At 59.6% G+C, this 15,110-nt stretch overlaps 1 protein-coding gene across 4 annotated transcripts in view; it reads left to right on the top strand.

The window, feature by feature from the left end:
- The window catches only part of LPCAT1 (lysophosphatidylcholine acyltransferase 1), a 45,402-nt gene extending 36,044 nt beyond the window's left edge, over positions 1 to 9,358 (top strand). For all 4 annotated transcript variants that reach the window (XM_074355789.1, XM_074355779.1, XM_074355798.1 and 1 more), the window contains 5 exons: positions 797 to 922; positions 1,551 to 1,704; positions 2,690 to 2,788; positions 5,953 to 6,091; positions 7,325 to 9,358. In XM_074355789.1, coding sequence (XP_074211890.1) covers positions 797 to 922; positions 1,551 to 1,704; positions 2,690 to 2,788; positions 5,953 to 6,091; positions 7,325 to 7,509 — 703 coding nt within the window. In that variant the 3' untranslated portion in view covers positions 7,510 to 9,358. The remainder of the gene's footprint in view (positions 1 to 796; positions 923 to 1,550; positions 1,705 to 2,689; positions 2,789 to 5,952; positions 6,092 to 7,324) is intronic.
- Positions 9,359 to 15,110: the final 5,752 nt, after the last annotated feature.

The following is a 15,110-nucleotide window of genomic DNA, read 5'->3' as shown; positions in this document are numbered from 1 at the left end:
CTCGGCACTCGCTTGGTCAGAGCGTCCGGAATCCGCCTGCCAGGCTGGCAGGGGCAGGGGCGGCAGGGGGCGCTCGAGCCTGGAGCGCGAGACCTGAAGACTGCTCACCCGGTGTCTTCATGCATTTGTGGACGTTAGTCTTGCTTTTAAATGCAGCCTCCCTCCTGATGCCAGGTCCTCTAGTTCTTTCTCAAGGTCAAGCGTTGATAGCCGCCCCCTCACAGCCCCCCCCCCCAGCCCTTTAAACCCAGGGGCTGCACTGTGCAAGGCCGCCCACGTCTCGGCTGCCCCTCCGCGTCTCAGCCGCCGGGTGGTTCCCATTCTTGGGAAACTGGTTCTTTTCATGACTTCACTTCTATTCTAGACACGACCGGTATTATCAATTTTTCTTTTAATGTTTAACTAAAGTAAGTTTTATGGAGGCTACAAAATTAACACAAGGAAACCTCAGCAAAAGTGTTGTTCATGATGCAGATAAATAACTCAGGTCCCACAGGAGGAGGCGCTTCCTTTTTAAAATGCACCCATTCTCGTGAACAAACTGCTCGTGGATGCCGAGAGGGTCCCGGAGCAAGGGGGGGGACACTTAGGTTGGCAGACGTCACGGCCACAGGGAATTCTGCCATCAAAGCTGAGTCCGGAGAGACCGCGTGGAGGGTCGCGGGAATCGGGGCCTGGGTGTGTGACCCCTTCCATCCCCGGGAGGTCCTCCTGGCTCTGCTGCCCCGAGGGCCGAGGGGACAGTGGGGGCAGCTGCGTGCAGGGCAGCTAACGGGGGCACCCTCCTCTCTTGCAGGGCCCTGGGCGTGTCCGTAACTGACTACACGTTTGAAGACTGCCAGCTGGCCCTAGCGGAAGGCCAGCTCCGCCTGCCCGAGGACACCTGCCTTCTAGAGTTTGCCAGGCTGGTGAGGGGCCTGGGGTGAGTTCCCGGTTATCCTTCCTCCTGAGGGCTTCAGGGGGAATGGTGGGCCCTGGAAGGTGGTGCCAGGTGCAGGGCTGCGGGCCCTTGTGACAAAAAAGCAAGATTGTTCAGCATAGGGGACAGCCTGAAAGTGCCACTGAGAGGCTTCTTGCCAGCCCGGAAGCTTCGTCAGGCCCCCACAGGGCCCCCGCCGGGCGCTTGGGGACCGAACTGGAGGCACAGGCAGCAGGCGATGGGGAGGTACTTAGTGATGCTTATTCTGAGGTTTGGGGTTTTTCTTTTTTCAAAGACCAACTTCATTCGACGCAGAAGTAAGCGTCTTGAACCCCTAATGGTCGGCACCGCTGTCTCTTTTTGGATGCCTGAACCCCCGCCCCGCCAGGACCGTCCGGGTTCACAGACGGACCTGCCAGAGGGTGGGGCCCACACACCTGAGTGTCAGCGTGTGTGCAGATGCTCACGCCGGACACACCGGGCACGCTGGACACGCTGTGCCCAGGCCAGCCGTCGTCTTGAAGGCTGGCTGCTGTCAGTCTCTAATTTTAGTATCTTTTGGCTCTTCAAACATAGCGGCACATCTCCCTCATTCAGCATTCTTTAAATCTTTCCCTTGTTTTCTGTTTAGGCTAAAACCAGAAAAACTTGACCGAGCTCTGGACAGACACGCGGAACGTGCTGGGGCGAAGCCGGGCGGGAGGGTGACGCTCCCTGAGTTCGCCGCGCAGCTGGGGGTCCCCGTGTCGGAGGCACTGGAGGACCTGTTCTCCCTGTTTGACGAGGTGGGGCCCTGGGCTGGGGGCAGCTGTGTGCCCCGGGACGGGCGCATGCTGCAGGCGACCCCAGAAGCGGAGGGGGATGGACCCCCCACCGCCCCCCAGCCACCCTGTCTTTGGGGTGTTTCCTCCATGCTTTTAAATGCACATAGAGTTTTGGCTTTTAAATCAACATTTGCTGATAAACATGCCTGTAGTTTGGGTTTTTTGAAGATGGTGGCTAAAGGCCTGTGACATCGCACAGCCACGCTGGCCTGGCCCGCGGCCCCTGCCCCAGAGGCCTCTGCTGACCCTGTGTGGCCAGTCTGCAGAATTTCTGAACAGCGGCCTCCTCTCCTGAATGGCCAGGGGTCCCCTCAGCCTCCTGTCTGGTGCGTGGGCTTCTCCCTGGCGCAGCACTCAGGCCCCCCTGCACCCGCACGTCGGCAGGGAGACACACTCTGGCTGAGCAAGGAGGCAGCGTTCACAGCCCCTCGGCCCTCAGGGCCCGGGGAGGAGCGGGCAGACACGGGGCCAGCCTGTCAGGACCACGACTCCCGCACACGCGACACCGCACAGACACGCGTGCTGGGCCCTGCAGGAGCCGACCCGCGGCAGGGGGTGTGGCGGGCTCCTCCGGCCATGACTGTCCCACGTTAACAACATAGCATGTCCCGAGTGACAGTGTTGTGTGTTCAGAGTGACAACACTGAGTGTGCCGTGTGACCACAAGGAGCAGCCACAGTGGCCTTTGGTAGAACTGAGGAGGATGGGGTGGCCGCTGGGCACAGGAGACCCCCCGAGAGTTTGCAGACTGTGCAGGAAGCCTCAGCCACCTTGGAGAAACAGTTGTGAACATTCTTCCAAAACATTCTTTTCACTCATTTGTTGGCAAATGCCCCCAAGTCAGAGTGGCCCTAACCTCTTAGCTAACAACCAGCGACGGCGCTGAGCCCAGCTGCCCGCGCCCTCGCGGGCGGTGGGGCTGGCGCCTGACGGCGTCTCTCCGCAGGGCGGAGGCGGCGAGATAGACCTGCGGGAGTACGTGGTCGCCTTGTCCGTCGTGTGCCGGCCGTCCCAGACCCTGGACACCGTCCGGCTGGCGTTCCAGGCAAGTGCGGCACTGACGTGAGTTGCATGTGCAGGGACGGGCTTGTGGTGCGTCTGTAGTCCCTGTGACACTGGCACATGGGTTATTTGCCCCACTGCTGTTTTCACGGAAGTGTCTACGGACCGTTGTTTGTAAAAGTGCCCGCGAACCTCTAGGCAATCTCTTCCTGGAATCGGTGGTCCATGCTTGGAAGGAGGGCTTGGAGGAGGGTCTTCCTGAGTCCAGGGCGTCTGAGCGGGACTGGTGGGTACCACACACCACCGTGCGCGGCCCCGCATCCATCAGCTCTTCCAACATAGCCTCCCCATTAGCCATTGATGGAGGAAAGCAGGGATAAGGAAGCTAAGGTGCTGCCTGCCCCAGCAGAGCCGAGCCAGGCCTTTCACCACGGGCACAGAGAGTCTGGGAGCCGGAAGGCCCGTGACGGGGTCCCAGCCCACCTGCAGATTCACCTGGCTGCCCTGAAGGCTGGGCTCGCCAGGTCAGCGACTTAAGATGGAGCTGGGCAGCCTTTGTCCACTAGGGGACACGAGTCTGCCAGGGTCTCACTGTGGATGTGTCTCCCAAGTACAACTCACATTAGCCTGACTCATGAGAACCTGATGTGTAAGTCAGGAAGCGACTGTCACTCACTGCGTGGAGAACCCCCATCTCTCACTCCTGACCCGGCAGGCCCTCTCCCTGGCACACCAGGAGAACCCCCCACACTGCAGGGTGGCTTCTGTGGGTCATGCCAGGGGAACTAGCCGGGTGGATCAATCCTTGGTAGTGCCCTGCCCAAGGAAGCCTGGCCCCTTCCTCTGGCTGGGCAGGGATCTCCCAAGGCTGCCAGTGGTTCATCACCCCGTGGGGGCTTGCCTACGCCACACCCCATCTGGTGGCCCCACGGGCGGTGTTTCTGTTGTCACCAGTGGAATCTGCTTCAACGACAGTGGCTGGCGGCTTGTTTCTCAGTAAACAACCGACTGTGGGCCTGACCTTTCTCAGGAGGCACTGCCCAGCTCCCACCTGAGGGCAGGCGGAAGGGGCTGCAGGGGAGGACGGCCCCACCCGACGGGGCGGAGAGTGCGGCCAGCGTGTCCTCTCAACAACCTTCCCTGCGGGCCTCACGCCGAGGTCATCAGCACACGCTGCCCTTGCAGTGACCGCCTGCCCCCCGCTGAGCTGGGGAAGCACCTGGGCGCCCCTCGCAACGCAGCATGTTCTGCCTGTGTGGATGCCCTGCCCGGCGTGAGGTTTAGGTCTCAGGGGCTCCTGGCCTCCCTGTCACAGTGAGGAGCCTCTTTCTGTCCCTGCCTGCAGCCCTGGACACCCGAGTCCCTGGGCACATCAGGGCGGGGCGCCCCCGGGACCTGGTGGGGGGAGGGAGGTGACGTGGGTGTCGCCCTGCAGAGGACGTATGCCCGAGGCTTCCTCGTTTCACAGTTAAAGCCCCTCCTGGGCTGGCAGTGAGGACACGCCACATGTGCGGGGTGCTTAGCTCCTGAGATGTGCACCTGCCCCGGGGCATCCCCGAGGAGCTCGCAGACTTCTGGGCCTTTGTTTCTGCCTCCTGTCACTCCTGCTCGTGGGACTAGTACTGCCGGTGTTGTCAGTGCCCGCGCCGCCACTGCCCCGTACAAATGCGGCGTCCGCTTGTGGTGGGTCCTGAGTGTCTGCCTCCCCGTCAGCAGCCCAGTCCCTCCTGACGTGGCCCAGACAGACTTCAGAATCACTTTCTGGATGGAGAAATAGAAGTCCTCTTCCTCTGAATGTTACAGCGTCAGACTCCAGGGCGGGCGCCTGGCGGGCCCTCTGCCAGTCAACACGGGTCGGGCTGCAGGCCTGGCGGGGGAGGCTGAGTGGAAGGGTTTGACCGGGGGCTCTGGAAGGTCCCAGAGGGCTCAGTCTCCAGGTGCAGTATTCAGCAAGTCTAAAAACAGGAGAGAAATGCGGCTGAAGAGGGCCCGGGGCTGCCAGCTCCACAGACAGTGCGACCTGAGGCCAGGGGTGCGAGGGAGGGTCTAGTGACACAGACGCAGGCAGGGAGCGGGAAGGAGGTGTCCACTGCCAACACGGGCAGCTAAGCAGAAGCCACTGGAAAGGGCGTGGTCGGCGGGTCCGTGCCTCCTGAAGGCCGAGCGGTGGTGGCCAGTTTGTGTCATTGAGCAAAAGGCCCTGAGAGCCCACGTGTACCTGGCAGGGCTCAGGGCTCTGCCCCAGTGGGAGGGCAGCGTGAATGCTCCAGACAGTTCAGGGTCAGAGGAGCAGCTTGATCGGGGGTCCCCAGGTCTCAGCACCCATGGGAGGCAGGCGGAGGTTGGAGCCACGGAGCAGGGGCGGGAAGCCCACAGACAGGGAGCAGGGCACGTGGGGGCCAGCCCACCCATCTCCTGCAGCCCCGATCAAGCTTGGAAGTGGCAGGGCGCTGCCCGCAGACCTGGGCAGGAGGAGGAGGAAGTTCAGAAGTTGGGGCAGCAGGACATAAGGGGCTTGTGTGCTGATCTCAGCCCACTGACAGCCGTGCTGTGGCTGCACCGGCCCCTGCGGTTCCTGTTGTGACTGAAGGACGCCCTCAGCAACCTCCAGGGGACCTTGTAAACCTGTTTTGTTACTCACAGGTCCTGGAGGGTGCACGGCACAGCGAGGTCACAGCAGGGTGGTGCGGGAAGTATGGGCCTGGGGCTCCGCCTTTATGGGGGGGCAAGGGTGTGGCAGGTTCACTCTTTATAGGTGATATCGGTGAATTTAAAGCGTAAGAGGGGGAATTAAGGGGTGGGAAGGGAGAAAAGGGGTCACTGAAGCAGTCAGTTATCTGGGTCCTGAATGGGGGACCCCATGGGGGTGGCCTGGCCCCCCACCCAGAGGTTTTAGGGGTGACTGCATCTCATGGCTGCAGGGTGTTCACCCAGGTGGACGTCTGTGAGTGGACCGACCTCCTCACCACAATGTGTGCAGCACCCTTTCTTAGTGAATAAGACTTAAGACAGGAATTTAGAGCTGCTGACTGCGCCCTGCCCCGGGGGCCCCATCGAGGAGCTGAGTCCTGCTGCTCTGACCCATGGGCTCAGCGCCACCGGAGAGCTGGGAAGGCCGTGCGGAGGGAAAGCGGGGTCCCCGGACTCCTGGGGCTGGGGGGCGATGGACAGAGTGGGCCGTGGGGTGACGCAGCCTCTGCCTCACAGATGTACGGGTCCCAGGACGGCAGCATCGACCAGGGCGCCCTGTCCTGCATCCTCAGGACTGCCTTGGGGGTGGCCGAGCTGAGCGTGGCCGAGCTTTTCCGCGCCATCGACCAAGAGGAGACGGGGAAGATCACGTTTGGTGAGTGGCTGGGAGCAGGGAGGACGCCCCCGTGCATGAGGGGGAAACACTGTATTGTCCCGAACGAGGACATTCAAGGGAAGGCCCTTCCCAAGACTGGGCAGGGGGAGGGGGCTGGGGGCTCCCAGTCTTGTTTCTGCAGGTGATCAGTGGAAGCAAGTTCCGAGGCCAGAACCCCCACGTAGACGCGTCCCGTCCCCGGGCCACGGTCGGCAGGGTCAGGCTCCCCGGTGGCGGAGGGAATCTGTGCCAGCCCAGCGGGGCTGATCCTGGGGGCGTCTCCTGGGGGGTGGGTTGATGGCTTTGGAAACTGTCACCACAGAAAGCAGGGCGGCCGGGGTCCTTGGGGACCAGGCCTGAGACCTGTCTGGGGCTGAGGCAGGGAGGGGTGGGCAGCAGCACCCCCAGAAGGCGGCCCTGCCCAGCACACCAGCCGGCATGCACATTTGAAGATGAACGCGTAATCTCCCTGAAATAAGAGATGTTTGCTCAGGAAAGGTCACTGTTCACATCGTGTTTGGATGTGCTTTTAAATTGCATCCAAATGTCAGGCACAAGTGTTGGTTTAGGGGGGGTGTGTGTGTGTGTCGGCATCAAGGGGGGGCAGGCCTCCCAGGGAGCCAGGTACGGCTGCTCACAGTGAGCCCTGACCAACGGCAGCCATTCCTGGGGGACACTGGTCCCGCTTCCCAAGGGAACACGGGCGCATCTCCTACAGCCACCTGGAGCCCGTCGTGCCCTGCGCCTGGGCCTCTGAGCATCACCAAGCCCTTGGGGGGCGCTCTCCACCCCAACACCAGGCCCGTGGCCACCAGGAGACACACAGGGGCAAAGGCTGCGTGACAGCGGGGTGGCCCTCCGTGCACCTGGCCTCCCCAGAGCACAGCCGCATCCACCCACGCGCCTGCCTGGTGAGCTGTCAGGCCACCAGAGGATGCCTCTCCTTGTGTCTAAACCAGCGCTTGGGCGGAGGCCCCTCCCATGCCCAGCACCCAGAAAGCACCCAACCCGATCCTTCAGTTTCCCCGAAGCGGGAAGAGCCGAAAGGCCCGGCAGGTGCCCTGGTTCTCGCGGCGGCTGCTGTGCAGCAGAGGAAAACCAAAGCGGCGTGCGGGCCTCCGACGCCCGCAGAGACGGCCTGCCGCCCCTGGGGGTGGGGGGACACCCGGGAAGACCCCAGACTCCAGGCCTTCGCCCCGTGGGCCCATAACCAAGGTGCCTTTGTCTTTCCAGCCGACTTCGAGAGGTTTGCGGAAACGTACCCCGACTTTGCAGAGGAATACCTGTACCCCGACCAGACGCGCTTCCAGAGCGGCACACAGACGCCCCCAGCCCTGACCGCCAACGGCTTCTGCACTGACTTCAGCCCCGAAAACTCGGGCATCGGGCCCGACCCTTTGTGTAAGAAACTGGACTAGGACGGAAGGTTCTCCCTACCGCCGCCGCCCGGCTGCTGCAGCAACAGCGTCCGGTTTCGCCCTCCCACACGTGCTGTCCCCACCCTCAGGCCCGAGGTCCTGGCGGGGGCCAGCGCGTGGCCCTGCGCAGAGCACTGGAGGGAGAGGCCTGGTCTGCACACGGGGGCTCCTGGGGGCGTGTCCGGGCTCTCCCTCCGGCAGGTGCTCGAGGCCGGCCCCGGGCGTCACTTTGTGTTCCCCTCCCCCCTCCAGCATCCTGGGTTTCAGTTTCCATCCGCCTCTCCCGCCTGCCCCCCTCCCCACAGCCCCGGTCCACTCTCGGCAGCCGGGCCCTGTGCGTGCACGCGCACTTGAGAAACGGGACGTGTCCCCTGCGTCTGATCCCAGCAGCGAGTCCCGACCGCCGAGGAGGCAGGGCAGAGCCGCCGTCTGATTTTTAAACATTTCTATATTTGCAGGAGCTCATGAGGATTTTATAAACTTCATTTAGATACTCCAGGAAACAGTCAGCTTTTTTTTATAAAGAGAACATTGTTTTTCTACTTCGTTTTCCTTTCAGGGTCAGAGGATATTTATTTATATGCCCTTTTTTGATAGAACCTGAGGCTGTGCGGGGCTCTGAGCGTGCCTCCCCGGCCTCCCCTGGCCAGGCCGCTGCTTCCGCTGGGGCGCCGCGGGTACCCGGCCCCAACCGCTCTCCTGCCTCCTTGATCCTTTTCAGATGCCGCTGTTTTTATACTACTTGGGGTTTCTGTTGCAATATGGCAGAATCCACTCCGCCGTAGCGTCAGCTCTAATCAGAGCACCGGGTGCTGGTGAGATAAGTCAGGCAGAAGGTAGAACCGGGAAGGGAGTCCCCAGGTCAGGTGCCCCGGGGGCCCGTGACGCTCCGGGAGGCCCGGCCACGGCTGAGTGTGCCCCCAGCCCCAACCCCTGCGGCTCTGGAGACCATGAGCCGTGCGGGGGGGGCGGGGGGAGGTGTGGGCGCAGTGGGGACGGGCGGTGGGTGGCCGGGGGGGCGGGGGGCGGGGCCCCGCTTGGCGCTGGGGCAGCAGCACCTTGGGCTCGGGAGGAAGCTCCCTGCCCTCTTACGAAGGCGCCTTGATTCCCTTCCTTGGGACGCAGTCAGAGACCTGCCATCAAGGCACAGTCACAACCACACACTCACCTTTGTCCCCTCAAGCAGAACCTCTGGGCTTCGTGGGGAAATTTATTTTAATTTCTGAGAAAATTGGATTTTTTCTTGGGGGCGTCTCTGTGGAAAGTGGCTGCCAGGGCCAGGAGCGCAGGGAAGATGTCTGCTAACTTCCTGAGGCACAGAGGCTTGGCAAGAGGAAGGCGCCTCCGCTTACGTTCCTGCCGAGGCGGGAGGGGCCACCTGGCATCGTTCAGGGCGTCGGGCCCGCCGGACACAGAACCCCCAGCGCAGCCCTGGTGGCGAACAGGACTGACCTGGTGGTCGTGGAGCGCGTAAAGGTTCGCTTTGGAAGAGAACCCCGCACGTGGCATGAGGGAGGTGAACAAGCTGAGATGTTCTGAGGGAGGCCTCGGCCCCCGTCTGCGCATGAAGGGCTTTCGAATGAGGCGCTGCTGCGCGCTCTCAGGGAAGTCTCTGACAGACAGACCGCGAATGGATGTTTGTTCCTCCTGATTCTCCTTCACAGAACTGAGTTGCGGGCGGCCAGAGCAGGGGTGTACTTAGTCTGGGAGTCGAATCCGCGGAGGGCGAGGAGGGGGCGGCCGCCCGCCCGCGGGGGTCCTGCCGGGGTCCGAGGGCGGGTGGGACGGGCACCCACAGGCAACTTCAGGTTTTCAGTGGAACGAATAAAACCTAGTTTATGTGCTTGCGGCTGTGTTTGTTACGTGTGGTTTTTTAATTAGAAAAACAGCAGACCTGACTTGGGCCGCGGCAGGCGCGCCAGCCCGGCTGAGATCGCTCTCGCTGCTCTTCCAGCGTGTTGGGAAAACACAGCACTTGGAATTCTGCAGAAAAGGCTTTCTGGATCCCAAAGGGAAGGTCTGGATGTTTCCGTATCACATGGATGGTGGCCAGCGTGTTACAGAACTCAACCTTGTACGGCTGTTTGCCGACCTGGAGCGTTGGCTTCTGCAGCTTCTCCGTGTCACACACACGCCTTAAACACAAGCTTTGTGGAGCAGAGAGAAACGTCAGCCTCGCACTCAGCCCCCCTCTTAAATCAGCGAAGGGTGTAGAAATAGACGTAGGAGGAAGAGCTGACGTGTTAATCCCCGAAACCGGATAAGAGAGGCGAGCTGCGTACGCGGCCACGGCTTCGGGATCTAGTGGCACTCGGGGCGCTGTTCCCGCGACAGCTCGGGGAGGCTGGTGAAGGGAGCGCGTGCACGCGGACCCCGCCGGGCCGGAGCGGAGCGTGTGCCCCGAGCCGAGCTGTTTACCTCCTTCGTGCTCACAGGCACTTGCTGTTCCTGACATAGTAAACGGGCATTGCCTGTGTATTGCTTGAATCGTTCTCCTGTTGTTAAGTGAAGGAAGAGGCGAAAGCGAAGCCGGGGTCTGGTCATTCCCAACTCCCCGCTGGAGGACTGGAGGGCAGCCTCCGGGCGTTGGTGGTGGGGCCAGGGCGGTGGCTGCTCCGTGCCCCGAGATTCGGGTCAGCAAACAGTTCCTCCTCACCCGCCTCTTCTCGGGCGGCCCCCAGTCTGACAGCGCAGCCCTGTCCTGGGGCCCCGCCAGGCGCACACACAGGGATGGAGAGGGTGCTGGAGCTTCTGCACAAAAGCAAAGCGCACCAGCCCCTCAGGGTTTATGCGGGACCCTGTGTCCTGCAGACGAGGGCCGTGCAGGGATGCCAGGAATGCTCGCAGACACAGAGTCACACAAGCCACCCTCCAGCCCTGGGGGTCACAGCCCTGTGTTCTGCTGGGAAGCACCCTCAAAGTGTGGTGGAGATCACCATGTTAGGACGGACCCCCTCACTGAAGCTTCGACGTCATCGGGCCAGCTGCTTCTCGGGGTGGGGGCCTGGTCAGAGCGTCAGGCTTCCCTGTGCTGTCAAGTTCACCCCTCCGTGACATAACACGAGGCGGCAACGGGAGCCAGCCGCTCGCTGCGCCTGCAGGTGCTGCTGGCGGAGGCTCAGAGGCAGAGACGGCAGGTCCGGGCCTGGAACGGCGTGTTAAAACGAGGACAAGCGTTTCCCCTCCTGGCAGGAGGGCCCAGCCAGGCGTGCTGCCGCCCAGGGAGGGGGCCGCATCGGGAGCCAAGTCCTGGGCCGGCATCTGACAAGGGGGGTCCAGCCACGTCCCCCTCCGGCCTGGGCTGTTCCTGGTCACTCGACTCCGGTGTAGGATCTGGGACTCACCCCAGTCCCTCCTTCCGCAGCCACGTTGTCACACTGGGCTCTCTGGGGGGAGAGGCAGGCCCCACCCACCACATGCACACTTGGGACAGGGCCACCCGAGACACACACTCGGAGAAAATGCCACGAGCCTGTGCGGGGCAACGCGCCGCCCCAGTAAAGCACAGACCAACAGGAGACCTGACTGAAAAAACACCAAGCGTCCTGCCACGGCGACCGGAGTCCCAGCGGAGGGGAGGGCAGGACAGGAAAACTACTGGGCAAGATGTTGGCCAGAGCTCCCCCAGGTCCATGAGCACAGACACCCAGGCAGCTTAGTAGGAAACTCATGACCGAAACGCAGCGAAGCAGGTCGCACAAGATCCTGGGAGTCCCTGGCAGTGAAAGCAGCCAGAGAATAAACCAACTAGCCTGCAATTAAAAAGAAAAAGGACAAAAGCAGGCAGAGGAAAAGGGCATATCACGGGGCCAGGCTAAGAGGAGCCCACGTGGAGAGCAGGCTGTGCAGAGGGGCTAGTGTGATTTGAAGGCAGATGGTGCACGGGTAAAAGTGTATTAAGTCTCCCAGAGAAAACACAATAAAAACGTAGTGGTATGACTAATAAGCCAATAGTAGAAATAAAATGGGATTTTTAAAATTATAATTTCACTCAAACTGATCAGCAAAGGGAAGACCTGAATCCAGCCCTGCCAGTAACTGCACGAAACACAGACTAAAACTCCTAGGCGACAGCTGCGAGGCCAGACTGAGCCACAGCCACCAACCCGGCTGCACGCCGTTTAAACACACCCTGAAAGTTTAAAAAAAAGGGGGGAAATATAATATGCAGACGTAACCACAAAAAGGCTGGTGTAGCAAGATTAAACCACACAAAGTGACCTTTAAGACGAGGAGAATCGCAGTGTAGACAAACACTGAGCGATAGAAGGTTCAGTCCAGCTAAAGGCGCGCGTCCCTCGCGACAGCTTAAAATACATTTAGCAAACAGGGGTGGAATGAAAAGGAGAAATAAACAAATCAGCAGAGCTGGAGATTTTAACACACTTCTCTCCGTGATCAGTAGAACCACCAGGGAAAGAAACACAATTATATGGAAAATGTGACCAACGCCGTTTACCACATTGAATGGCCATTAAACGAGCACATAAAGCAGTTGATCAGACTCTATGCTTGGCTAGAGAGTAAATTTCAAGACATCTTAAAATGTTTAAATCACACGAAGTACGCTCCCTCATTGAGACGAAGCTCCCCACATTCCAGGGGCAGGACCGGGCTCCCCAGCCCGCCAGCCGCACAGGAGCCGGCAGGTGTCCGCCCGGGGGCAGAGCAGCGCGAGGGCTGCAGCGCGGCCAGCCTCTGCCCCGTGATTGCCAAGGGCCGCTCCGGCTCTGGGTAATTCTTTTAAACTTAGAGTGAACTAGTCCACAATTTTGCTTCTAGTCAAGATGGCAAAACAGAGACTGGATTCGCCCTTCGTCCCAAAAGAGGTCACAGATGGAAACGCAGAGGGGTTTGCCTGAGTTGTGAAGAAAAAGTAACCCCTCCACAAACCCAAACCCAACTCCGGTCCCGCCAAACAAAGTTTAGAGGCAAGACCTGAAAGGACAACCAACCCTCTGGGAGCAACTAACCTACGGCCCAAGGTTCCAGAACATTCAGGGGAACACAGCCGTCCAGCACCCAGAGAGGAAAGCTTACAACCCCTCAGACCCAGCCAGAGGCCACCGGAGGCAAGACAAGCGGGAAAGAAGACGCGTAGGCCACACAGCCAGACCCAGAAGTGAGTCTGGCCATGGCATTGATAGTCCCTGTGCAGCATACCTGGGCCCCTCTCGTTCAAAAGCCCGCTAGGAGCGAGATCGATGGTGCTTGGCTGAGACGTGAAAGGTGTCTTTTAAATAGCACACACGCAGACTCTGTCGATGATAACCATGATGTTTGCAACGCAAGCTGCCCGGGTTGGGCTTGAGGGTGGATTCGACACCACAGAAGAGACAGCAAGTGCACGTGAGGACACAGCAGTGGAAACTATTCAGAACAGCACAGAGAAAAGAGACAAGCAGCTGAGCTGAGCCCCAGCGAGCTGCGGGGCCTCACGCCCCCCGACGCACGCGCTGCCGCGGCTCCCACAGGGAAAGGGCGAACAGAGAAGTATGTGAAGAAACGCTTCCCCAGATGCGGCATGAACTGTAAACCCGTGGATCCGAGGAGCTCAGTGAATTCCAAGCACAAGAGCCGTGGAGGAAACTACATCAGGTGCATCGAAACCCACTGCTTAAAACAAAGAGAAAGCCAAAAACCAGAGGAAAAGGACACACTTCACACAGAAGAACAGGGAGACACAGCGGATTTCTCTTCACAGACAACAGAAGCCAGAAGTCAGCGTCTGCCGAGTCTGCAGAGGAAAAGAGCACAGCCAGCCTGGAATCCTCACCCAGCAAAAATACCTTTCAAGACAGAGGAATACAGATGTTTCCAGACACAAAAGCTGAAAGAATACACCACTGGCCAGTAGGCCTCACCGCACAGTGTGAAAGCGAGTCCTTCAGGCAGGAGGGCAGTGACTCCACTTTGAAATCCGGATCCACACGGGGGGCGAGGGGGCGCAGACACGACAGTCACAAGGGCGGCTGTCAACACGGCTTCCTGCATTACTCAGGTCTCTTTCAGCAATGACTGACTGTCCAAAGCAAAGCGGGTGGTGTGTTCTGGGGCTCATGGCACCTGGACAGCAATGGCAAGGCAGCAGGAGCGGTAAACAGAGTGCCCCTCGTGTGTCCTAATGACGTGTGCATCAGTGTGATGCCACTTGAAGGAGACACCAAAATAACACGACAGAGAGGTGTAGCTAAGGGTCCAACAAAGTGGGGAGAACGTGGGACTCAAGAAGAAAACCCTCAGTCTGAAGGGCAGCAGCGGCGGTGGTGGTGCAGGGGAGAGGATGCACTGCAGCAGACGGTGCGTTCCACCCAGCCGCGCCAGCACCGCACCTGCCGCACACGGTTGGACGGCCTCAGTGATCCGCGGAAATCATCAGGCCGGATACAAAAGCGAGACCTGAGCACACGAGGCCTACAAGGAGCAGGCGTCAGGTGGACACCAGCTGGCCAAAGGAGAAGGGCGGCACCCGCGCCATCAGAAGAAGGAGGGGTGAGCGTCCCTCAGAGCTGGTTAGCGGGCCCGAGCAAGGTCATTTCATGACAAGAATTCAGGCCCCAGGAGACACAGCCCTAAGACACATCAGCGAGCCTCCACGTGAATGAAGAAAAGACGACGGAACCACAGGCCCTATGAGGCCGCCCACCCTCCTGTGCACAGAGCTGTCGGCGCCTCTCCCCGCGGCCGCGACCAAGCGGGCAAGGGGGCGGGGGCTTTGCAGGGAAACAACGCGAACTAACTTGCCCTCTGCGAGGGTTACACAGCGTTCACCCAGCAGTAACAGCACACACGGTCTCTTCAAAAGCACGAGAAAACCTTCCCAAGCGTGATCATGCTCTGAACAATAAAGTGAGTCGCGATGAGCTTACAAGGACCCACGCGACAGAAGTATGGTCTCTCAGAAGAGGCAAACCACTTAGACATCAACGCAAGAAATACATTCAGAGAAGAATAAAATAAAGAAAAACACTCGTGAAGCCCTCAAATATCTGGAAACTAATTAACATGTATAAATATTAGTGGGTCAAAGAAGAAAGCAAAAGAGAAATTTAAAAATTTTTAACTGACTGAAAACAAAAACAATGTATCAACTGTATGGAATTCAGCTGCAGCAGAGCTTGCGGGGGACTAATAGCACTGAAGGTCTAAACTGAAAAAGGATAAGAAGAAAAAAAATAGTGACGGTCACAAGTCAATGAGCGCCTCCACCTGAAGAAATCCCAGCAGGCTTTTTTGCATGGAAATTGGAAAGTTAATTTTAAAATTTGCATAAAAATGCAAAGGCCCTAGAATAACCTGAACAACTTTGAAAGACATCCCCTGACCTGAAGGGGTGTTAGAAACCACAGTAACCATGATGGTGGTGCACTAGTCAGCTCAGGCTGCCATGACAAAAACCACCACCGGCTGGGGGCTCAAACGGCAGAGACTGAGTTCTGCTTAGTCCTGGGGCTGCGTCAGATCAAGATACTGGCCAGTCCGGCTTCCGGCGTGCGCTCTCTCCCTGCTCGCAGACCGACGCGGTCTGGCTGTGTCCTTACGCAGCAGAGAAAGAGAGAGACAGAGACAGAGAGGAGAGGGGCTCCTCTTCGTGGAAGACC

The sequence above is a fragment of the Camelus bactrianus genome, chromosome 3 (assembly GCF_048773025.1).
Source record: "Camelus bactrianus isolate YW-2024 breed Bactrian camel chromosome 3, ASM4877302v1, whole genome shotgun sequence".
Classification (NCBI taxonomy): Eukaryota; Metazoa; Chordata; class Mammalia; order Artiodactyla; family Camelidae; genus Camelus; species Camelus bactrianus.
This window is presented reverse-complemented; position numbering and strand designations above follow the sequence as displayed.